General features: G+C 36.6%; 2 protein-coding genes across 2 annotated transcripts in view; one reads left to right on the forward strand and one right to left on the reverse strand.

The window, feature by feature from the left end:
* LOC149784394 (coiled-coil domain-containing protein 73-like) overlaps positions 1-27,183 on the reverse strand; it is a 100,236-nt gene that overhangs the window by 41,864 nt on the left and 31,189 nt on the right. The window lies entirely within an intron of this gene.
* On the forward strand, positions 1,605-22,186 carry LOC149784395 (uncharacterized). Its single transcript, XM_089933331.1, has 9 exons — positions 1,605-1,621; positions 4,478-4,605; positions 5,710-5,812; positions 12,916-13,021; positions 15,009-15,230; positions 15,676-15,770; positions 17,550-17,631; positions 18,130-18,253; positions 21,999-22,186. Exons 1-9 carry the CDS (start codon positions 1,605-1,607, stop codon positions 22,031-22,033), a joined length of 912 nt encoding a protein of 303 aa, XP_089789457.1. The 3' UTR covers positions 22,034-22,186.

The raw sequence follows: 27,183 nt of genomic DNA on the forward strand, positions 1-27,183 counted from the left end.
TCTACCTTTAGTACTAGTGGACATATTTGATGGTAGTAGGCATCATTTAAATTTTTTAAAAAAACTGAAAGGCCGTCATGCCAGAATGTCTTCAGTTTTTGGTGAAGTTGTTTGAAGATTAATCTTTTTTAGTAATGGCTGACATATATGTCAAACTCTACACAATTTTGGAGAACAGGTCATTTAATGCTCTTTCTGTGTTTAGTACTGGTGGACATATTCGATAGCAGCAGGGCATCATTCATAAAAAAAACTTGAATATCTTCAGTTTTGGCGAAGTTCTTTGAAGATAATGGCTGACATATCTGCAGGTGTAACTGCATTATTTATAGTCAAATTCTGTTGTATGGAAGATGACATTCAAAGTTCTTCTATTCTTTGAAACACACACCAGATTTCATGGTCAATTGCAAAGATTTAAAAGATCTTCATGCCAGGATAATTCCTGTAATATTTTAGCAAGTTCTATTCAGCTGGTTTTGGAAAGCAGTCTTTTAAAAAATCTATCTTTAGTAACAGTAGCTTTTCTTTTTTAACAACATCAATTATATTTTAATGTGGATCTGCATCATTTGTATAAATTTGACAAGTATGCCATTCTTTGAAGTCTGATGACAAGTATGCCATTCTTTGAAGTCTGATGACAAGGATGCCATTCTTTGAAATCCGATGACAAGGATGCCATTCTTTGAAATCTGATGACAAGTATGCCTTTCTTTGAAATCTGATCATATTATGTTCAGTAGCTTTTCAGAATTAGTTATTTCAAGGCTGTTTATTATTTTTAGTAATGTCAGCTAAATCTAAGCATGGTTCATTTGTATACGTTTTAAGCTCCTTTCAATCCAGGACACTCTGTACCAAATTTCATTAAATTAGTCCTGTGGTTTTGGAGAAGTTGAAAATAGAAATTGTTGACAGATGCCATGATAGTCTTGGGTCATATCAGAAGCTCACTTAGCCGTAAGGCTAGGCAATTTAAAATCCTGTATTTTCTTTCTTCTGTAGGCATAAAAAATATAAGGGTTAGAAAATAAAAGACTATGTCACAGTGCATACAGCTCGACTGATTTAAGATATGAAAAAGCACAGTTGTGAAAGTTCACAACTGCCATCATCAATATAAAGTTCCATATGATGTTTGTTGTGATTTTGAAAAGTATTTCTTGCAACAAAATTGTATTAGCATTATGCAAGACTCAGTTGTATCCTGAACAATGCAAACATCTAAACCTATTCCATCTGGATTTTCTTTGTATCTTCAGTTAATTACCGACCGAGTCTTTACAGAGGCACTGATTGAGTTCAGGTGTTTTATGACTGGTTGGACAGGATCACAAAATTAAAGTACAATGAACAAAAGCCGAAAAAAAAATGCATGACCTATGGTGTTTGCCAAGGATGACAACGACAAAAATTATTTTATCTTTACAAATACATCACGTGTGTGAACCAAAACTATTTACAAACTTTGCGGCTATGATCACATAATGTGCAAGCAGAGAGCTTCTTGTAATGAAATGTAATTTTAATTTTAAACGTACTGTATATCTTACTCTTCACTGAGAACTTGGACGGTTATGACATCCACTTACTTATCAAGAATGATTGAGATGAACAGGTAGAAGTAATATAGAACAATGAGTGAAAAATATTTAGAAGGTTTCTGAAGGATGGTAAGGACATAATTGTGACATGATTTGATTTCTGGACAGCTTTTGATTCATGTGTCAATCTCTAAAGTAGTTAGCTAAAAATCAAGACTATGACACTTTTGTTGAGACAATGAAATGTTTTCAAAAATCTTTAGCTCTGAGGAAGACATCTACCCATATAAAAAAGAGATAACTTCGATAGATCTGTATTATTAGCTTGTATAATCCCGTCACAATTCAAACATAACAAATGACAAGTATCGGATTAGTCTAATATGTTGTATATGAACACACTCGGAAACCATCACCATTACGTAAAGAAATATAATTTAATGGTGTGTAACATTTTTGAAGAATGTAGGAATAGATATACGGGAAAATGATATGTTAGGCCCTGAGCACTATAATAGTGCACCCAGACAAGCGTATCACAAATGTTTCAATATATCAAGTGTAGAACTTTATAGTTTGCTAAACTGTAACACAGTTTTGCCTACTGAACGTAAAATTCATTCTGAAATTAGTATGATATCTCTTCTTAACTGCCCGTGGACATTATATTGGTATCCTGCACTCAGTATAAAGGTGAAGCAGAGGATAAAATATCGTCACAAGCTTATGGTTTTATTTACGAGCTGAAGATATATATATATATATATATATATATATATATATATATATATATATATATATATATATATATATATACTATGAAGCCACTTATTAAACAACCTAAATATAATCATACCCATGTATAACCTGACCGTAAGGGCATGATGTTTCAAAAAATCATTTTTATTATATTTTTGTGCGTTGAGGGGAAGCAAGGTTGGGAGTGAGGAGATATTTTAAACTCTACTTTCGATGTTTTTTGTGCTGTGATGAACACCCATAAAAGGAATAATCCACACTACGGTTGGCAATTACTGGGAAATGAGCCAGTCTTCCATATCATCCATATAATCATGGGTTATTGCTGTTGTTGTTGCTCTTCTTGTTGTTGTTATTATTAGTAGTAGTATTATTCCACAATATTGATGATAGTGCTTCTGCTGCTGCTGATCATCATTTTATTGATAATGGCGGTAATGATAGTAATAGTGGTGGTGGTCTTAGTATTTTTTTTTTGCTGTTTCTGTTATTGCATAAGCTACGCCTGTTGCTGTATTTAGTTTTGCTTTTGTGTACACGTACACGCCTTTATCTACATTATGTCGCCACTCCATTAGAATACGTTTGTGTAATTATTACAGCCTGTTGCTGTATTTAGTTTTGCTTTGGTGTCAATAACATATATATCCTCAACTAATTTCCTGGGGGTTGGGGGTCGTCTTCGAATTATCATTAAGAATAGAATAAAAACCACAACTGTCTTAAACTTCCAAGTACATGTAATAGAAAGAACAAGAATGCGGTCAAGTTACAATGCACACGTAAAAGCATCAGATCCACGAGTCATTCGTATGTCAAAACAACACATCCTTTGCTTTGAACACTGAACTAACACAGCTAACAAAACACCCTTCGGGCATTATTTGCTATGTAATTCGCCAACTGACGGTTTATAAAACAATAAACGCAGGGGAAAACCCCCATTCAACTCTTCAGTAACTCTAATTATTACGTCACGTTTAAAATAATTAACGTCATTAACATCAAACGTCACAACGTTGCTAAAGACGATGTCCCTGCGTAACGTTGTCATTTCCCATGTGTCATTAACAGCGAATAGAAGTCTTTCTCGCTCTGATACATTTTGCTGATTTTATGGACACATACTTCCCGATGGAAACAATTCTGGTACCGAATATTGCACCAGGCTGCCTGGAGAGAACTATGTAAGTTTTACTGAAATTTGTTTCAAGACCTACTTGAAAGAAGAAACAAAAATGTAATAATTACACAAACGTATTCTAATGGAGTGGCGACATAATGTAGATAAAGGTGTGTACGTGTACATAGGTTTTAATGACACGTCAGCACAATACTAGCTATATAAAACCGATTAAAATTTAAGATTACAAAAATGCAAAGATAAAGAATTGCAAGCATAGCCTTAGTAAAATAAACCCTTCCAAAAAAATGTAAACATGTAGTATTACAAGATAAACGTTTCCAAATAAATGTAAGCATGTAGTACCACAATGTAAACCCTTCCAAATAACTGTAAATATGTAGTACCACAATATAAACCCTTTCAAATAACTGTAAATATATAGTACCACAATATAAACCCTTTCAAATAACTGTAAATATGTAGTACCACAATATAAATCCTTCCAAATATGTAGTCCCCAAAGATGAATGGAAGGTGGTATGGATGTTTAACTTCTCTGAAACGTATAATTTAAAAGACTAAGCTATAGGTACGAAGTACAAAATTCTTAAAATACAGGGTGTTGAAAAGCTAAAGTTGTGTAAAAAAGAATACAAACTTCAAGCTATCATTTATGAGCTGCAGTCCTAACTCCTCTGTGCATTCATTTAAATTCAACACTGTAACAAAGAAAGGTCACAAAAGCTCAAACTTTATACTGCAGATCATGGAGCCCGTCAAGTAAGCATGCGAGAATATCATTTGTTTCATGTGAAGTTTTTGTTTATTTGTTTTTCCAAAGTGGGTATCTTTGTCTTAAAAGAATGCCAAAAATATATATGTATGATCACTATTATAATTTAACTGTGAGAGCTGGTATACAATCTAGTGCTGAAATTCAAATGAAACCGTTGGACGTTAACCTATTGCTGAATTTCACTTCATCGTCAACATTTTCATACACACAAAAAACAGTGCATTAGTCACGAATGCCTTTTTATTTCAGATTTGACAAGGTTGAACTATTTGCTAGATGGACAGGAGATCTAGTGAAGTGGTCTAAGGATGACATGGTCAAACCATCACAAATCCAAGCCATAATAAACTCGATTGAGAAGGATCAAAAGTGTCAGGGTATGCACAGAGAGAGAGAGAGAGAGAGAGAGAGTTGGGAATTACCGTTTGTAACAATCTACTTCAGGACTGCAATATCCAACTTAATTTTACTCAAAGTCAATAAAATCAAAAGCCAGACTGTGCAAAGCTTTACACACTCAAAAACAATTTTTTGATGAGCTGCTATCACTTTAAAAAAACGAACTACTTAACCTAATCGAGCGGCTAGTAATTCTTAAACAAATGAATATTTAATATATTACTGAAACTGTGTTACCTTTATTAATTATTTATTGTAATTTATCATGATCTAATAATAAAAGTCTAATGAGACTTATTCCATTACATCTTGTTCAAGAATACAATTATTATCATCTATGCTCGTGTAAAGCACGCGCCCGCTGTGAAAACCTTAGACCCAGATCTGCCGTCGGATAATTCGGCAGTAAATCTTCCGCCATGTATAGCCTCTAATATGTTGAAAAAGGCGTTAAACCCCACGAACAAAACTTAAATAGAGCATGGCGCCCATACAAAGGGACGGCGGTGGTGGTGGCACACTTGCTCCCCTCCCCCCATTTCATCTATAAACATGTTTCGGCCAACATCCGTAAAACTTAACAGCTAACCACGTTTCTCCCTCCCCTCACCGAAAATAATAATGCGGGCAACCATGAAACACAGCCTCTCTAATTAGACTGCCAAATTCCATGACGTTATGTAAACTATGACCTAAGTAAAGTATTTAATTTGGGGGTCTAAGCTTCTACTTTAATTACTGCTCAAAACGTTTGAGAATACACAGCAAGCTCTACACATTTCATTCTACATCTGATGGAAAGCAGCAATGCAGACACGGTTTTATTGGTAGTTATGCAACGGGAAAACTCGACTTAGGCTTGTTTCCTGCTGTATTCACGTTATACAAAAGTTAAAACAGTAATATGTGTTTACGCTGATTGCTGTGGATTCGCGTGAATTCGACATATCTGGAGTTATGCTGATTGTTGCAGGTTTCACGTTATACACAGGTTAAAGCGACAGATCTGGGTTTACGTTGGTCGCTTTCTTATTCAACAAATGTACATGTCAATGTCATACCATTTTATCATTTCTTTTCAGCTTTGCCGGGAATTAGGACATTTTTTGACAGTCTAAAGCAGGCAATACTGTCGTATGAAGTACCAAATCAGGACTCCGCTTCAATGATGTTGGGGGAAAATATGCAAGTACATGCTCTAGTTAATATTCCTAAATTCACTGTTTTATTTTAGCTATTTAAAAAAAAAAATACTGTTTGGAAGGCTGTTTTGGTACCGGAAAAATGGTAAGACCCACTAAAGGGTGTGCATGTGTGATTTTGGAATTTTAACGTAGCTTTGACAATTTTTCAGTCATATCGCTAAGATGTCTGCAGTGTGACAGTATATAGTGATGTCTAACATTGGGGCATCATGCCGAAGACATGCAGCATCATGTCCCACCCACTTACATTATCCTGACACCAGACAGACTAGTTCTAGCATTAAACCTCATAATGCTGAGCGCAAAGCGAGGCAGATGCTTGGTATCACTCGGCCGGGTTTTTTTTTAAACCCGCGGTCTCCCACATCCGATGCGGACGCTTTAGCCGCTAGGCCACCGGAGCGGTCTCCACTTAAGGGAATTTCAAACCAGAAGGAGCATGGTTCACTCTAACGGTCAAAGGAAGTATGTACAGTGAATTTTTTGCTATTTTATAGGGCAGCCTGACCGTCTCAACTTTCCTTTGTGGCTCCAGAATTTTTATTTGAAATATCCCAATGCCTGCAAGAACTTTCCCCTCATTCCATCCACATCCTTAACACGTGTGACAGATCAAAGCACGGGTTTCTTACCCTTACTTACCAAAAGTCATATTAACGATGCAAAAGCTTGGCATTGCTTTTAAAGTGCATTTAATCACTGTAAGTCAGGGTCCAATATTTTTTTGGACGAAATTACCTCTCTCCGGTCAGAGTATGGTGAAATTTGTGAAAACAGACTTAAGTGTGTACACAAGTTGAAAATAGTCTCTTTTAAAAAATGTGTATTACATATTGTCATGTTAGACGGTGAAAACAATGATTAAATCGTTAAAAGAATATCACTATGTTGTGTATAAATATGCTCAGGCTCGAAAACAGATTACCCTAGAAAATCTGCAAGTCTCCATATGAAGTCTCTCTTCATACCTCCGTATGATGAAATATTTATTAATATGATTGATTTAATATGTAATGGACCTGGATACATCCACCGAGTTATTCTTTGCTTCAGATTGTGCAACACAAATTTAAAAATTTCACTTGTTTTTCAACGATCTTTATTGCAATGCCTGGTATTTATGATATCAACACCAAAATTCACTACCGAACATAAAGTTTCTTTTTCTATCTTCCGATCATGCTTTCCAAAGTGAAAATTGAAAATGTGGACGTTTTACTTTGATTATTAATGGATTTTATAAAAATAAAAGAGTTGAGGAATGTTTGTGAAATCAACGCAAAGTGAAGTAAACTTCGCTGTTTAGGTGAATTGACAGACTTAGAGGTGACTAGTTCGTCCAAATCAACTCTACCCCTCAAGCGTTGATTTTCCAACACATGTGCACTTCCGAAATGCAGACAAATAAACAGACAGCTCTATTTTCATATCGTCCTTATGTATTCTTCCCTTAAGTCCAAATTTTCTTCCGCCTTGCTGTTTGGACAATTGACAATACATATTAGTAATGAACGATATACAAATTTCTGCTGTGAATCGCTTGAAGGTTAAAGTTAACATGGCCTGAGATTTGTTTAAGGTTTATACTTGGACGTTTTCCACTACACTACTTCTCATAAACCAAATATCACGTTTTTATATGAAATTCTATCTTTTCTCCTTTATGTTTAGTATTTTAGTTTGTTCACTTGTCTGCTTGGTAAATAAGCTACTAAGAATTATATCCTTTGAAACAACAATTAAATGTAATGTGAATCCGTGTCATAATAAGCATAGGCGCCTTTATTCCTGTAAGCAACAAACAAAATTATTATAATGCAGTCTACATTTGGATTACCTTAGACGAATAAACCGATAAGTCTGTTTCATACTGTGGACTTTATTTATTTTAAAAATGTTTTTAATCCAAGAACACAGCAATTTCTACTACCACTACTATTTAAAAAGATAAAGTCTATTCTACAACGAGAGCAACGTTGCAGAATTAATTTTGATTATCATTCTAAATGAATAATTATAATTATTAATGTTCTTATCTGCTATAAAGCGATATCTGAAAATAGACTTCAACAAAAGTTATGAGTGACGAGGTACAGGAGGTTAGAAACCATAAGCGTCTGCGTTAAAAAACATCTTCAAAATAGTGTTTTACGATTTAAATTTTTGTTCCCAAACTCAAGGATGGAGGTCCCAAATATTCTGTTGTTGGAATCATCTCCTGTGTAAATATACACTATTTTCAGTAAACGCACTTCCAAGCAAAGCAGGCAAGGTCTTGATGATCACAAAAATACCTGCACAAATACAGACTGCAAGCTGATCAAATATTTCCAGCGCTGGCAGGAAGATCCTTGTTATCAAGAATCTTTGGAAGTTATCCTGACAGAAATAGCACACCATCCCATTTTTGATATTTGGATATTTATGTTGGGGTGTATGGACAGAGTCCACTGATTATCGACAAATCGGTATTCGCCGACACCATTCGGTGTCGTCATAGGGTAGCCGCTCATTAACCGGCCTTGCAAACTTGAACGATCTTTCATCGAGATATACATGCAAGAAATCGATAGTAATGTGATTTATTTTCTCAGACATTGTGAGTATGGTATTCGTTATGTCTTTAATGCGCTGAAAGACTAATCGAAACTACAGCGTTCATGAAATTTGACCTGGAACTTGCTATTTGCATTCTAAGTCACATGACTACACAAATCACAATATGACTTTCATATGAACCTTAAACGTATCAATAGCCATGGCTATCCTTTTGATTAGGTGTACAATGGTCATAGTTATAATTTTGATTAGGTTTACAATAGCCAAAGCTATCAATTTGATTAGGTTTACAATAGCCGTAGCTATCAAGTTGATCAGGTTTACAATAGCCATATATATCAAATTTGATTAGGTTTACAACAGCCATAGATATCACATGTATTTTGTCTACAATATCCGTGGTTATCATTTTGAATATGTTCACAATAGCAATAGTTATCATTTTGTGAAATTTACAATAAGCAAATTTTATTCTAATATTTCTCACATTTATAAATGACATGATTTTTTAAATTAAAGGCACATATAATTTTTCAAAGGTTTACAATAGTTATTATCATTTTAATTAGCTTTATAATAACCAGTTATCATTCTGATTCGGTCTACAACATATCAGTTTTATTCTCATGTCGCCCAAGTTTATAAATGACATGTTTCAATATATAAAGATTTGTGTTAGGCATTTACAATCCCATTTCTCTCAAAGGCATGTGAATGGTCCACTTAACAACACTTAATAAAACCAAACTTTCCCAAGGTTGAAATACATACTTCTAAATCGCTATTTCTACGATCAAACTTTCATAGAAATCGATAAATTTAACAGTATGTATGTATGTATGTATGTATGTATGTATGTATGTTTCTCTAAGTTATGTTGCATTATGTAACTCCCTGGCGCTCAATACTTCACTGTGCACTAGATCTGGGTCTACATTCATCTTTACTTAAATGTAAACGACAGCGAAAAAAGAAACGTTGTTTCAGGACTCACAGTACTAATTGTATGGAAAAATGGGAACAAATCTGGAAATGGGTGACAATAAAATATAGTATATAATAATATATGGGATTGACTGGCCAGGATTGGTTGAAAAAGATACATTTTTGTACAAAGACTCTTGAGAGCTTATCCTAGCTGGAACTGAAAAAAGAGACACACTGATTTTTATTGACTGAATTTCAGTTCTTTAACAGACTTGAGTTTGAAACACTCACTACTAAAATTAACATCTGCCTCTTTGGTGCAGAATTGAAAGCACATGTTTCAAACACAAGTAGATCCAGAAAATGCTGCGGCTCATATGATTTTCATTGCACACAATCTATCGCCCAGGATGCATCTATACTGATAAATATAGATCTGATCATGAGCACCCAGAAATTTAAAGATATTGAATTCGTTAATATCATGGTGTTTGCAAAGATTTACTATTGGAACTGTATTAGTATCGTGGGTCCCCTTTCAAAGCCGGCTGGCGTAGAACAGGAAGAAAACATCCGGTTATCTCCCTTTCGCCCTTTTCTTTATAACAATTTGAAAACTCGACAGTTAATTTGGAAAATTTAATTCAATTTCCGCTTAAATTGTCAACTCTGAAATCTGAGAAACTGCTATACACTGCATTATTCAACGCACAATCAATAGGACTACCGGAAACTCGCAAAGAAATAATCAACTTCATCAACGGTCAGGATACTGACGTCTTTTTCCCCAACATAAACATGGCTAAAACAAATTAGGCGATAGGCTAAAGTGTGTGGATCGAACACCCTCCGGTTACTCCACCAAATCGTTCCCACGTCACTCTCGCGGAGGCGGATTTGCTGTCATCGCAAAGAACTCCATAATTTACAGTCATAGCTACACTACAACTTTCAATTTCGAAACACGTCCTTTGAACTGGTCCGAACCTCACACACAACAGAACAAAGACCAGTCCATTTTTCTGCCTCTACCGCGCTCCTCTTATTAATTTTGTTTTAAAAAGCTGACTGATTATCTCTTTTCGAAGCAGTTTTCTAACCTCCTGGGGTATGGAAATTTGATAGGTGGCAACCTGATTATTCTTGTAGACTTAAACTTTTACTTTGACTGTAACAGAAACCGATAAACATTAAAATTTGATTATATTCACTTTCAACCTCAAGCAGTCAACCCACCCATAAACATGGTCATATTTTAGGTTCGATTCTTCATTGGTGTCCCACGAACTTGCATCTGATCATGTCTGCATCATATGCCATCTCAACGTATCAGTCCCTAACCCTCATTGTCTGTTTGATACAAAGAGTAACCTCCGTATAATAAACATAATCCAACTAATGCATGGCATCCAAGCAAACCAAATAACTTCATAACCTCCTACAGTAAAATTTTATAAGTGCGTGCGTTTATTGCTTGACAAACATGGTCAGCAACCAAGTGTGGAGTATCCATTCAAAAGTGTCTTCCATGGTATAGCGGTTTTAAGGACCGGCTTCACACTGCTAAAAGAGAACACCGTTAAGGCTGAGGGGATCTGGCGTTCCACCATTCTCAATGTTTATAAGCAGATCTATGAAGCTGCTAAGAAGAATGATACAAATATAGTTCATGCAGCAAATTCAGCATACTACGGTACTAAGATCACTGAAAGTTCTAGCTGTAAAGAGGTTTTCGAGATTACGAACGAGCTAATGTCAAGGTATAAACTTAACCACTTCCAACAAACTTCTCTCCAGTCGACCTTCCGAACCTGCTTGCAAATTTCTTCCGTGACAAAGTTCAATCCATCAGAGATAAGCTTGAATTTGAATTGACTCATCGTTACCATACATGTGTGACAGAGAATATACACGGCAACCTTTGCCAGCGTTTGAACCTGCTCTATGGATTTGGTACATACAACTGTGCTTAAGATCGCCCTAAAGTTATGTGAACTCTATCCGATTCCGACGTCACCGCTGCCTGGGTGATTAGATTCAAGACTGCCTTCATTAACCGATTTATCAATACTCTCCTCGCATTCGGGGAATTCATTTATATATAAATAAATAAAAATACCATTGTAAAGGCTCTGTTGAAGAAATGACACTTGATAATAAGGATTTAAAGAAATACTTCCCCGTTTTTAACTTCTCATTCGTTTAATTTTTTTAAAAATAAAAATTTGTTCTATCCCAACCTGCATCTCATCTGAATTCAAATATTCTTTTAATACTGTACAGCCTGCATATCGCCCTCGCCATAGTACTAAAACTGCCCTTCTAAGAGTACTTAACGACCCTCTCTCTAGTTTGGAAAGTGGAAAGTTTACAGTCCTCATACTCCTTGAATTATGTGCGTCATTTGACACAACATACCATGATATATTACTTCACCGTCTCCAGTATGTATTGGGTATTCATGATATAGGCTTATTATGGAGCAGTCTAATTAGTCAACAGGACACAAACTGTGTCCGTAAATAGAAAACATTCCAACCCAGCTGATCTGTTTTGGTGTTCTACAAGTCTTTTTTTCGGCCCCGTTCTCTTCATTCTATACCTTCAGCCGCTCTCAAGTACCATAGTTCCACATCCATTGTTTCACCAATTGTACGTTGATGACACTCGAATATACAAATCTAATTGCCAAACTGAAATTGAGGCTACTATCCAAGGCCTTGAGAGATGCATCCGATGTGAAGTCATGGATGAAATGCCACAACCTGACGATGAATGATGATAAAATTGAAGCCAATCCTGATCATCACACAAAGGCTTTCTCATGTACATCCTTTACCTCAGACAATAAGTATCAGCAATACCAACATTAAATGTATAGTCAGTGAGAAACCTAGATGTCACTCTCGATAGTGCGTTCTCATTACATCAACGTGTAATAAAGCTATACAAGGCTGCACATCTGGAGCTGAGAGAGACGCACCATTCGCAATTTTCTTTCGCTTTATGCCACTAACACTTGCATGTTGCTTGGTCCTTTCAAGACTGGACTTTTGTAATTCTGGTTCGTCTCAGTATATGCTACAGAAACTTCAAAAAGTTCAGAACACGGCTGCTAGAACCATCCTTAGAGCAAGAAGAACTAAGCACACACGCTCCCTCCTATGTAACCTTCACTGGCTACCCGTTCGATCCAGAATCAAGTACAAAATCAGTTCACTATGCTCCATTTCGTTGACTGACTCCAGTCTAATATACACATCTGACCTCACTATTGTATACATCCCATCTAGAAACTTAACGCTCCTCTTTCGACGCGCATTCTCAGGGTTCCCAATGTTAAAACGAAGTCATATGGACAACGTTCTTTTGTGTACCAGGTTCCAGCTATATGGAACAAATTACCCATTAAAACTCACATATTTCTACTACAATGTTGTTTTGTAATTTCACTGTGTTTTATTTTGTAATATTCTGTTGTATATGTTTGAATGTGATGTCTAATAGTGTACTAACTCCACCGCATTATTATTATTATTATTATTATTATTATTAAGTAAATCATATTCGATGTCTAATGTCTTCTCGTTTTAACAGGTTCACAACGGCCCATTTAAATAAATGGACAGCGGACATAGCCAACCTGAAATCTCTTTTAACTGATTACTGCAAAACGATGAACATATTGCAAAAGAAACAGGAGGTAAGATCCAATAACCGATTGGAACACCGTTCTGCTATTTCTGACAGAATATGAAATAACGTTGGAAGTAGTTGTAGGAATACAAACCAATTTCACGTGTTTGGTGATTCGCCTCCAGCGAAGAGAACACATATTTTACGTCAGTAAAAGCCGACATTATTCCAAGTGTGACTCTGTCTCCCTCCACCGCCTTAATATTCGATATGACCGAAAGTAGTTTCGATGATAGTTCTCAATGGCCGCAAATTACATCCGAGATTTCCTTCTTGACTTGGCAGAAAAAGTAGACAATGTTCCGATTGGTCCAAGAACGTGTTCATCTGTAAGACTAACGCTAGCTTTGTTTTGGTTTGTTTTCTTCGTTTCAGCTGCCTGTGGATACAACATAAATATACTTCTAACACCTGAATCCAAGTTATACAGCGTTATTTCCTCTAGGGTATTGCAATGCGAATGACTGAAACTAACGCCTGAAAGATGCAATAGTGTCACATAGTAAAACGTTTGTTTTTTTTTGATCGTATTAATTCATAGCGTTTATTAACATGAAATCAAAGAATCAATAAATTGCCTCCGGCTATCGTCTGCACTAAACCAATGCCACTTACAAAACTATGAAGCCCCAAGATTTTAGCTCGTTTTTTTTTATCCATGTAACTATCTTTTCCGTCTTCTAAATCTTAAATTTTGATCGTATTCTGTTACATTTTTTCAATGCCACATGACAGTTTTTACATCCAGGTATGTTCAGGCAATAAGAAGAAAAACCTGTCTTTCGTAAGCAGACATTCGGCTTCCATCGCTGTGCAAGGACATCCTAAACTATTCGAATCATTGGTCAGACATCTCCGTCAGGTCAAGAAATAACTCCAGATGTACTTGCAAGAATACACATCAATTTGATGGACTTGCAGATTTACCTGCAGTGGAATGCACCGCATGTATTGCGACAGAAAAAGCTGACAAGGTTCCGACAGTGACTATGTTTCGTTCTGCCGCCATTTCATGACAAGTAAATAAAATATAGTTCCAAATATAATTCTCAGTGGCGGTGAATTACATTTGAGTCTTTCTGGACTTGGCGGAAAAAATCTAAGACGTTCCGACTGATCCTCAAATCGAAATATCGCCCAACCGTTTCCGTCAGGCCGAGAATTAACATCAGGCGCAGATGTTGGAATATATTTACATTTGATGGGTTTGGTAATTCGCCTCTGGCAGAGTACACCATATATGTTGAGAAGGAAGGCCCCCGGGTTCTTCATCCACCAGTTATACTGGCCGCTATATATAGCCTATCATATGCTGAAAATGGTGTTAAGCTTACAATGACAAAAATAAAAGTTCGTTCGCAATATCGATGAGAATCCCATGGATCATACCTCAAATGTATTCCAACAGCTGCTTTCATATCATCTCAACTAGTTATGCAACATGGAATGACCGAGAAGTTGCAAATGAATGGAACTATTTTTTCATTAGTAACATCTTTGTTAACCCAACAATGAAACCAACTGTAGAAACAGCCACGGTGATATGAAAACACGGAATTTCCTTCCTTACAGATTAATTTCCAGCAAAAAGTTTAATAATATTTCCGTAAATTACTAAGCTGATATATATCCGAAGCAAAGTTTCTATTTATATGGATTGCCCCCTTCCACCCCCATACTGTACCATGAGATGATAACAAACGTGGTTCCAAATACAGTTATTAATGATAGCGAATTACATCAGATGTCTGTCTCGACTTGCCGGAAAAAGGCAAATATTCCGGTTGACACAGGTTCTTGGAAGACGGAGACTGGTATGCAACGGGCGGATGGATGGAGTTGCCAATCACCCCCACCACCCCATTCATAAATTTCTACGGTGGTGTTCACAGTACACGTATAAACATTATCTGCAGGTGATGGGCAAGCGGTCGCTGTTCGCACCTATGGCTGCACATCTAGTTTAATCATGTGAACATCATTTCTTTCCCCAGGCTTGCTGGAAGGCGAAGGCAAAAGTGGACAAATATGAGCTGATGATAGCAACAGCACAAAGTGCGCTGCGGTTTAACTTCTCACAGTACGAAAAGAGACGAGAGTCCTTGCAAAGTCTCCATGTAATGCTGCAAGAGAGAATACCCCAATATGAAAAGTGCAAGTCCAGTTATAGGGACAACTTGACTAAGGAACAACAACTGCGGCAACAACTTATAAAGGTAAATGGAATCCTGGAGCAGAAATCGTTCTTAAGCAATACCTTCTTATAACGAGGCACACTAATAATAATAATAATAATAATAATAATAATCTTAAACATTTTCATATATTTCGAATAATGTAAAATAACCGCCTTTCTATTCACAGAAAATTTTGTCATTACTTATTACGTGGAGCCTTTTAACTAAATGTGCATTTTTTCTTTCTGTTGTCTCTTCGTCGCTTTCTCCTTTCTTCAATCTTTACTGCATGCATAATAGTTAGGATCGATAAAATAGACTGATTATTAATTACGTAATTCTAACAATTATATTATGATCATAACGACGATCAAAATATCGCGTTTTATCTACAGAGGTTGGCATTAATTGTTGGGCCTTAATGACCTGTGTTATCTTAAAACAACCCCTGGTTCAAACAAGAATACCTTCTATTGTATTACAGGAAGACTACATACTAATCCAGGATATCAAGGGCAGGGTCTCTGAGAAAATAAAGGAGAGCCTGTTTCATTTGACGAAAATCTGCTATCCACTTGTGTAAGAAAACAACAAAAAAAAATTTTTCCAGACATTTTTCATGTCTGGATTAAAGACAAAACAAATAATTGTACTTTCGTAACTGTTTCAGCACAAAACTCAGTTTACGTTTGAAATGGGCAGCCTAACTTGATGTAACCTTTATAAAGGAATCAAGCAAAAGTAATAGAATTTTCAATCTCATCTTAACTCCGAATTCTCGCCCTGCATGCTAGATTGAAACAATATCTACTCTACGTATCACCTCCCAAATTTTAAAGTAAATATAGGTTTGGAATTTCGTGTTTATAGAGTTTTCTGACTGCATGGCAGTTTTCTAAGTAGGAAGAAAGGAGGACGTGTTCTTTAAAGTTTTTGGAATCGGGAAAGAAATCATCGTCAGTTATTCGTTTCTTCTAACCCATCAACTAATTATTAATAGTCAATTACTTGATCTACGTCACTTTTTCTTTTCAAAATATGGGATATTTGTTTGCAATGTCTTAATTAACAAAACCCCTATTCCAAAATACCGGGAATCCCAGAAAACATGACTACGACCAAAATAGCAGTGCTCGTATACGCATTATATCAGTCATGTACAACTTCATTCAGGGCCGTAGTTTGCACATGCTTGCATTATATTATAATTTTTAAACTGTTCACATTCAAACAAGACCTAAAGACTACAAGTTTTATGAAGAAAATAAGTGGGCAATAAAAATTTTGTATGTTAACACTATTATTGTATACTCTCTTGTGCGATAATCTATGTATAAGCCTTTTTAATGTTAACAATGTTATTGTATATTCTCTTGTGTGATAATCTATGTATAAGCCTTTTTAATGTCAACAATGTTATCGTATATTCTCTTGTGCGATAATCTATGTATAAGCCTTTTTAATGTTAACAATGTTATTGTATACTCTCTTGTGCGATAATCTATGTATAAGCCTTTTTAATGTTGTATCTTTAATACAAACATAGTTTTATGCGTTAAAATGAACGATTTTTGAACAAATATATTTACAACTTATATAATTTGCTTGAAATATTTGATTGGGTATAGTTTCATTGTTTCTCTTTCACTTTAAAACGTATCAAATTGAAGGACCATATCAACGACGAAAGTATTGTAGATTGCTAGAGGTTCAGAACTAACTTTTTGTTGCAATGAACATTTTAGAGACAAGAAATCACTATCTGTATATTTTACAAGGACACGCGCTATTTCGAAATATGACTGGCTCTGATTGGTTTCTTAGATAAATTCATTTATGTCCCCCTTACTACCCCCTTAAGGGTTCGTCATCTAGGTAGAGTACGAATAAAACCTTCTCAAACCTGTATGATACATTATGATTTTTTAAATTAAATGTTAATTCTACCCAATAATGTCAAGCATTCTCCTGTAGAATCCACTGATGGCACTTTCCGTTCTGTTTGTTGTATATTTGTAGTTCTCTATAATTAATTCTGTATACCTTGATTTCTGTCTTAGTAATCCGGAATGAGTGTGTAGTTAGACGAGAACTAATTATTGGGTCGACATCCGAGAGTGGCTGCTAGTCACGAGTGTATATACCACCGACTTTGTAGCATCATTGTTTTTGTTTGTCTTGTTTTGTTTTGGCGGTTTTGGGGGTGGGTGGGAGGGTAGATGTTTTTTTTTGGGTGGGATGGGTGTGTGTGTGATGTGTGCTTAGTTATGTTCCTTTTACCCGCGGGCTTGGGTTCGAATCTCCGTCGAGTTACAACGTAAAATTTTCTAACCTGTATGATATAGTTTATATTTTTAGCCTTCCAGAAGTGGACGCAAATGCCGTTGCTGCTGAGATCTGTAGTCTGAACGCCACGCACTACAATATCTTTATACCAACTGTAAGTAAATCAAAATCACGTGTATCACGCTTTCGCGTAATTTAATATATAGGCTAGTCTCAATGAACAAGATATCTCGCGTGACTCAATAAGATCTCCACCAATCGAAGGTCTGGTTAAAATAAACCAAGATCTTATTTCAAAATCGGAAAAATTGATTTAATTAACCGATGAGACGAGGTGACGTTAATACTATGCTGTTATAGCGAGATGACTTGGTGTTTCTCGTAAACGGGCTGCCGTTTCTGTCCTAAAATCAATGATTTTCTCAAAATTATTTCCCATATATCTTTGGAATACGTTAATTTCACATGTAACTTACAATTAGTTTTCGTCTTAGCATCCACAAAATCACATACTCGATTGACTGCAATTATTATCATACTCAAAATACGTTGAATACAGCGGCTTTGGCTTTGCTCCATGTCATTTGCGACGATAAGGAGACATTTCTTACGAATACATCATATTCTTTCTTTTGCATTAAACTTTAAAAAGGACTGCAGCATCTACCCACAGTTCAACAGCAGACTCTCTCTACCATGCAAGCTATCGAGTAAATGCAACACAAGTGTTGATCATGAAAACAAGGAAACCACGCCTGATACATTGAATACCGAAGGTGAGAAACACGTACAGCAATGTTATGGTGTAACATATCACATTCAATTATATATGGTGTACAGTAATGTCATGGTGTGACAGCGAGGTGACAGACCACATGAAGTTCTATATAGTGTACAACAGGTTATGATATAACAGGTGACAAATCACATTCAATTCTATGTAGTGAACAGTAATGCTATGGTGTGACAGCAAGGTGACATATTTTCTAGTCCAATAAGTACTTTTGTATCCACGTAGTTTCTTTATTTTAATTTTTGTTTTTACAATCGACGCACAAATACGTAATAAATCAAGCTCGCCAAACCATGTGTATCCTCTACGTTCAACTGGTTAACTACGAAAGCCATTTGTCTCATCTGCCGCTGGTGGCAGTGACGGCTCTGGAATCTGCAATGCTCAAATTTGATTAAAATCAGATCTCCAAAGTGCTGCGTGGAGACCTAATGGACACCAATAAGAGGTCACGTTTTGTTGACCTTATGGTTCACTGGTAAAATCACATCTTTCAAAAGTGTCTGCCACACATCATTCGGAAATATCGTTATTAATGATAACTCTCCAAAACACGAAATGCAATCCAACAGAATCCAATAGACTAAAAAATTATGCGGACTGGGTTTTCAAAGGTCACAATAAACATTAATTTGTATCGGTGTAAGTCAGATCTCCACGGGATCTTAATCAGATTGCAGCAATGTTATGATACTATATTAAGACTCCCAAATATGTTCTAAGTATCATTCCTACTTCGAACTAAAACAGCTCACAACTTCATTTCTCCCTCAAACATGTTCCCACATACCGTAGATGAACATGCAAAACTATCATTGATTTTTCGCTTTTTCAAAATTCAAAACTGTGCTATCTGACTGCATAATGATAAATTTGATCAGAGCAGACTTAGTGCGGATATTTGACTTTGAGTTCTGAATATAACCGAGTCAGCAATTTAAAATCAAGTCTAGAAGAACTGTTACACTTCAAACCACCATGGAGGAGGTGGTGCGTACTAAAATATGCCAATCTTCTCGCAGACAGAATGAGCCGATAACTGGCCCTTCCAGAATATTTAATTTTTCGAAAGAAATCCCTTTGACGCGAGCAAACGACACATGTATTCTTTATTTTTGTCAGAAAATTCATTGTAAACCCCACCTTGATTAAAATGGCAATGAATTCTCAAAAACACCTCACTCTACCAGCTTATGAGAGAATGGAGTGGATGATCGTAAGCGGCACGAATACCCTATCATATATCTTTAAAGATAGTCTAATAATTCAATTTATAAAATTGCTTTACAATTTTAGAACTAAGTCTGAATACTGAATTCATCAAAACTTTACCAGCAAAGATTAAGCATCGCCAAAGTATCAAAATATTCCATCCATGTTTAAGTCGACCGTGACACACTCGCTCCAGCATTTCTTACAACTCGTTCCACGCGCACTTTCTACTCATCTCACATATCATTACACCACAATAGTTTAGTTGATTGAGCGTCGTAATTGCAATACAAAGGTTGCCGGTTCGATACCCATCCAGGCCAGCTTAGCTCGGGTCCATATGACACAGCCCAAAATTTGACTAAAATGCTGTTAAAAGCAGCAAACCAAACCACTCTTATAAATTTCATTATACTTACAACCACACACTAATTATAATTTACCTCACACCCTTACAAGACAGATGCCTATAAGTCTAATTGCTGATGACTTTGTGTGTGTGTGTGTGTGTGTTTGTGATTTGGATTTTAACGTAGCTTTAACAACGTTTCAGTCATATCGCTATGATGTCTGCAGTGTGACAGTTTATAGCGATGTCTAGCACTGGGGCATCATGCCACAGACATGTAGCATGATGTCACACCCAGTCACATTATCCTGACACCAGGCCGACCAGTCCTAACACTAACCTCTTAATACTGAGCGCCAAGCGAGGCAGCTGTTAGTGCCATTTTGTAAGTCTTTGGTATGACCCGGCCGGGGATCGAACCCACGACCTCCCGCATCTGAGGCGGACGCTTTAACCACTAGACCATCCGAGCGGTCGACTTTGTGAACAATCACACCAGCATAATGTAGATGAATGTGAACAGTCACAAGCGTATTTTGCACACAGTCACACCTGTATATTGTTGATTTTACGAAGTCAAAACATCATATTGTTTATCTTTTGTGAACTGACATCTGTAAATTGATGTTTTTACTAAGTCATAACAACATATTCTTGATCCTTTGTACACAGTCACCCCTGTATATTGATGATATTGTGAAGAGACAACAATTTATTGTTAATGGTTTTTAAACGGTCACATGTTTTAGTGTTGATGATTTTGTGAATAGCCTCACAAGTCCCTTATTCAGTAGTGTATTAAATTATTTGGTTGACAATGAGCCAGCTTAATTCTTTAACACAGTTGCATTATATGCTGTAAATTCTGCATATTGTATGATTCTCTCTGTCCTTTTGAGAAGTCGTTTTTCTTCTTCTGAATCTTTCACTATTAATTTTGCTAGGGTGATTCAAGTTGACATCACTCTTGTTAGGGTGACGACATTACTCTTGCCAGGGTGATTCAATATTACTTTTGCTAGGGTATTTAAAGTGGAAATCACTCTTGTTAGGGTGACAACATTACTCTTGCTAGGATGACTCAATATTACTTTTGCTAGGGTGACTCGATATTTCTCTTGCTAGGGTGATTCAATATTCTTAAATCGATAAGAAAATCCTTGATAAAACTTTTGGGATGCGTTTTGATCGTATCAAAAAAATTACTATTATATTTTTAACTGACCGCATCATAAGCATGAAATTGTCCCCAACACAAACATGACAATGAGCGTTATAACAGTATTTGAAAGAACACAACTTTAATGATCTCTGATTATATATATGTGTGTGCGTGGAAGAGATTCTGCTATCATATAGCCAGTGGTCTGCCCTATTGGTAAATGTCCGTGTTGTCACCCATCCACCCCACCCCCAAGAAAAAAATAAAATTTGCACGTAGGGGTCGGTTTTGAAAGGCGTGTTTACATCTGATTCTCACTTAAATACTCCAGTTTAATGACGGAAAGATATTCTAAATGTTTCATGTTTCTTTCAAAGTCTTTCAAACACTGCATGTAATGCTATTTAGTTTTAGGACAGTAAATTTTCAAAATACTCGTCACCTGTTTTCCTTTATTTCAAAGGATGTGTATATGATTTGGTTTTTTAACGTAGCTTTAAAAAACATTTTCGTCATATCGCTACGATGTCTGCAGTGTGGCAGTTTATAGTGATGTCTAGCACTGGGGCATAATGCTGCAGACATAGAGCATCATGTCCCACCCAGTTACATTATCGTGACACCAAGCCGACCAGTCCTAACACTAACCTCTTAATGCTGAGCGCCAAGCGAGGCAGCTGCTAGTACCATTTTTATACATCTTTTGTATGACTGGGCCAGGGATTGAACCCGCGACCTCCCGCATGAGGCGGACGCTCTAACCACTGTGTACGTCAAAGGTCATATCGATGCTGATCACATCAGACGGACGTTTACTAATTATCAGCGATGTATAAGTTATTTCTTGCCTGAACTCTAATGGTGTCTTAATATGCACCCATACAAACCCACCCCTGCTCCCGCCACAAGCACCCAATACTATTACTACTACCACTACTAATACTACTTCTACTGCCAATAATAATAATAATAATAATAATAACAGAATAAAGTGCCTTTTTTCAGGAACATCCAGTGAAGAAGATGTTATCGGTAAATAACGGGCTTAAATGCTTTGTCCAGTCCCGTCACTCGTATATAAGCAGAAATCGAAGGTGCTTGTGTATTGATTCTGAATGTCAAAACTAGACCGACACAACACTGCATATAACTTTTTTGATTAAAATATATTTTCCATAGCGTTTTAGCCTTGGAATTTCTCTTCATCCCCGTATTTAAGATGGGCATCCTATTAATTTGAAAACCGTTCTGATAGGTTTAAAGAGTGCATAAGAATTTACCACAACACCCTTCAACAACACAAGGAAAGAATCAATACATACTTATAAAATATTTTACTCGTTAGATCCAAAACAAAAAGAAAGAATTGAATTATTTAATGAAAGGGAAAGAAACATACCCGAAATTCAATTAAAAAAATGACAAAAAGAGAATGAAATGATGGAAAGATGCACCTGTTGGAAGCAGTACCCTTAAAATAAAGTATCTTTGATGATTGAAGTATGTTTCATGTTCTGTCATTAATTCAGCCATTTTGGTGATGAAAATACGACTTTGAAATATCCAGTTTTTTCAATTATGAAATATTCAGTTTATTTATACAAGTTGTAATCAAAGAAAGACGCTTCTGAAAGATGAGTATTTTTCTCACAATTACGTGTATCCAGTTTAATATGGTCTGCTGGCAATTCATACTGGGTTTATTAACACACACAACGAGTTTTAGAATATGAAGACTTTAAAATGTATTTAAATCGTTCCCGGGACAATGTGCTTACTGACAGAATGGATAAAAAAAATATGAAATTCAGTGAAATGTATCTTATATAAATGATACATTTACCTGTCCTTCTTAAACTTCTGTCTAGAACTAAAGGGTATTAATTTAAAAAAATACATATTATATAACTAAGTAAAGAAATGTTGTATTCCTACGTTGCTGCTGTATTTTATAGCACATAACACGCACCCAACAGCGAACAACGTAGGATCAGCTAGCAGATTAGCGTCTACGCTGATCGATCAGGGATACAAACGTCATGTCCAGCAAACAGCCCCGACACCGTTCTGCCCACAGGAATTTAATTTCAGTCCTTACGTTTTTATTTTCAGTGTGTACAGTCTTTATTTATTGCTAAATAGAACATGTCAAACGGAGGGGGGGGGGGGGCGGGGCAAGCTGAACGTATTGCAATCAAAGAAAAATTTAGCTATGATAAACTGCCCGTTTAAAATTTCGATTTTATCGCCAATAGAATTAGATCTGTTCACAAATCGAAAAGGGTGTGACTTGGGTGGAAAATATCTAATCACAAAATAAAGAAAGGACAGGAGTAAACAAAAATGAATGAATATTCACTGGAAATTAATTATAATTACCTAAACATTATTGCCGAAAATCGGAATTAAAGTATAATTTGACCGTACTTAATATTTGTTAATTTTTTATGAGGTATTGAGAAATATCAAAATTCAGGAAATTTATGGTAATTTACTTGATGAAGTTTATTCCTTTTGGAGAAATAGAATATTTTAAGTTTATATTTAATAGTTTTATTTAATCGGGACGGGGTGATGAAATTGCAAATCTTTTTGCATATGATATCGAATGCCTACCTAATGCCACTGGTCGATCCCGGTTGCTTGCCTCCAAATGGCTAACCCCTCCTGAATACATTTATCACGTTTTCAGGACGACCAACTACAACTTTTCAAGATCTCATCTTCACGGAACACAACACATAATTGATGATCAAATAACAATCTTGTACATCGTAACATTCTCCTATAAATGTATATGGTGTCCTTTTCTACCGAATTACTGTACACGTGTTAGGATTTTACATGAGAACATTATGATAACAAATAAACTACAATCAGGTCCGCTGCTTCCTTAAATATTACTCGTTTTGAGTAACTTGATGATTTTAATGGGCTTGGATCTTATAACAGTGATAAAGATTTATTTAAGAAATATTGCAAAGCACAACGTTTTTTTCTCAAAGCAATGTTTACAACATTGTGAGTTATGCAGCACAAACAATGGTGCTCATGCATCATTTGGCTACATCTTGTGTAGAAAGGTATGACAAAAAAAACCAACATGTCGACGCTAACGTTCAAGTTCCTACTGATCTGTCCGTGCATTGCGTACTGTGTTGGTAAATACGGCAAATCACTAAGACGTTCGTAAGCAGATCACGTACGGATCGACACATATGTTCACTGTTAATATCGCTATGAAATAAAAATACATATGAACCACAGGGTGAAATGATTGTTCCAGATGTATAATTAGAATCTTGGAGTTTGTGGAAAAGTTCATCTTTAACGTAAGTAGTGAAGTGGGCCACCCTAGCGTCAATGGGAATTAACATTACAGACCCCCCCCCCCCGGGCCACTCTAGCGTCAAGGGAAAATTAACATGGAGAAAAATCGTGGGCCACTCTAGCGTCAAGGGGAATTTAACATGGAGAAAAAACCCTGGGCCACTCTAGCGTCAAGGGGAATTGAATATGGAGAAAAATCGTGGGACTGTCTAGCGTCAAGGGAAATTGAATATGGGATTTTTTTAATTTTTTTAAAAAAAAAAAAAAAAAAAATTTTTAAAAAGGGGTAGGCAATTGAAAGTCATTCTCTTTTCGAGAAATATGGGTGGCCCTGAAAAGGGCCTTTGGGTTTATGTTAATGTATCCATTAACATAAAGGGCATCTGCGGCATCTTCTTGTTCTCAAGCTGCGTCTTACTCGAGGGCCATAAATCAGTGTCCTCTTGAGGCAACCTTGTCTTTCTACGTACACTCTTCGTATCCACAGACTGGTGTCTGACTTGTCGACAACGGTCCACTTGGACCGGACATACATGAGCATGTCCGTCCTAAACATCACTGAAGACACAAGGGTGGATGATTCGACTGTGGTCCACATCTTGAAGCGACGAGAACAGGTGAATCAATGCAGTGAACTGCGCTTATTTATAGGTACAGGAAGGATTGAAACGGATTGAATTCATTCACCAATCGAACACGCGTTACAAAATTCAGTCAGTCCGCATCCAATCCGAAGAGAGCAGTCTGTGACGTCACGTGGTCTATATAGATTCGCTAGCGCTTGTGTACAGTCAATCTATGCGACAGTGATTCAACATGACGGAAACTCAGAAAACGATCCATTGGGGTGCACCAGCAGGGGAGACCGCCGAAGGGAACCCGGACTTACTTTCAGAAGAGGTGAACTGGGATTTTGTGGATTTTCTTACCTCGCAAGAATTTGTTCCGGAACCTTCGTTACCTTCTTCATTACCGCAAGTGGAGAATTTTAGACAGAGACAGAAAGAAGAATTGGAGAAATTTATACAACGACAAAAGGAAGCGGAACAAGCTTTTCTCCTACAGCAGCAGCAGCAAGAAGAAGAGGTAAGAAAAAAACAACAGCAACAACAGCAAGAAGAAGTAGCAGCAAAGAAACAAGAGGGTGAAAATCAAACGGTCACGGTACTGTTGGACATTTTAGCGGAGTTAAGAAGTCTGAAACAAATGTATCAGACTTCTTTATTACGACCGAAGAGAATACGACCTTCCCGAGCTAAACACGTTAACCCTGTGACTAAGCCTACCGTACCACCCTTAGTGATTTCAACCCAATCATCATCAACATTACGCAGTCCAGAAGTAGGCCTTGGCCGTGGCAAAGGCTTAAGGCAGTTAAAGTTGATTGCTTAAACTCACCCCTACACCAAAAAAAGGCCCTTTTCAGGGTCACCCACATTTCTCGAAAAGAGATAGCCTTTTCAATTTGCCAATAACTCAACAAAAAAAACCCCAACCCATTTCACCCCTATAGTACGTGTTTTTGTATGAGTGCGTGAGTGTACGTTCTTATTTTAAAATCAAAACTCAAAGACACTTACCTTATATAATTAATTTATTCTTTTATCCATTGTTACAATCCAATTCACAATTCACAACAGATCACTTTAATTAAAAGTTCATTTACTTCTTCTTTCTCCTTGTTTAGTCTCTCTGTTTTTTGAATTTCTTCACCCTCTTTTCCTCTTCTTTCTCCTCATTTTCTTCCCTTCTTCTTTTCTTCTCCTGTTTCTTTGCTTCTTGTAAATAGAATTGTCTTCTTTCTTCCTCTTCTTCCTCTGAAGAATCCCTCTCTTCTTCTGAAGAATTCCTCTTTTCTTCTGACTCCTCTTGTTTCTTTTTTGGGTAATCTGGAGACCAATGTCCTTTTTCTTGACAATAATAACAGGTATCTGGACTTCTGTCTTTTTTAGCCCTTTTTTTTCTTTTTTGACGGTCTGGACACTCTGAAGACCAATGCCCTTTCTTCTGACAGATATAGCAAGTATCTTGACTTTTATCTCGAAAGGAAGGAGAGTAGTCCGTGGGCTGGTCTGAAGAGAATTTTCTAATGACCCCTCGCAAAGCTCTGACGAAACGTTCGATTTGGCTAGTCTCTTCCATCGTTGTGCTCGGCTTGAGAGTGAAATGAATAGTGAAAGGACAAGACACACACCCTTTTATATACGCTGGTCTGCCATGACTATAAATTAGTCTATGATGTTTAAACTTGAGTCATTTGACGTTTTTCACTCAAGATGAAACGATCCTATTCATTCGAGAAGAAAGAAGAAGAAGAAAGTAAGAGGCAGAAACGTGATCTATCGCCTCGTACCAGGCTGAAATCCTGGCACAAATTCATGCCAGTGATTTTGAAGAGGACATGAGTAAACCAGAATCCGAACCCTCTAAACCAAGTTCACCACCCTTAGTCAATCCTGAAAAATACTATTCCATTCGAGAGACGGAAAAGCGCTCCTCTAGAAAATTTAGAACCACGGCTTACAAATACACGGTGAAGTTTAAAGATTTCAAGGCTGAAGTGCCGTTAGAGAAAGCAGAAGTGTTTATCATTGGGGTGTGGGATTCTTTGCTCACCACACTCAAGCGACAATGTCAACCCAAAGAAGACGATCGCTTGAGACTTTCCATACAACACGACGGTTTGAAATCCCCTGTTTGGATCGAGTTTAGCACCCCTGCAGAATTGACCGCTTCCAAAGTCATGGACAAGATTCAACACGTACAACAATCTAATGATCAGTTTGACATCACCGATGGAAAAGCCACACTGGACATGACCCACGTCTCTCCTCCTCAAGGGACTGGACGCAAAAAGATG

This window comes from Sinohyriopsis cumingii, chromosome 14 (genome assembly GCF_028554795.1).
Source record: "Sinohyriopsis cumingii isolate HCF-2022 chromosome 14, ASM2855479v2, whole genome shotgun sequence".
NCBI classification, from domain to species: Eukaryota; Metazoa; Mollusca; class Bivalvia; order Unionida; family Unionidae; genus Sinohyriopsis; species Sinohyriopsis cumingii.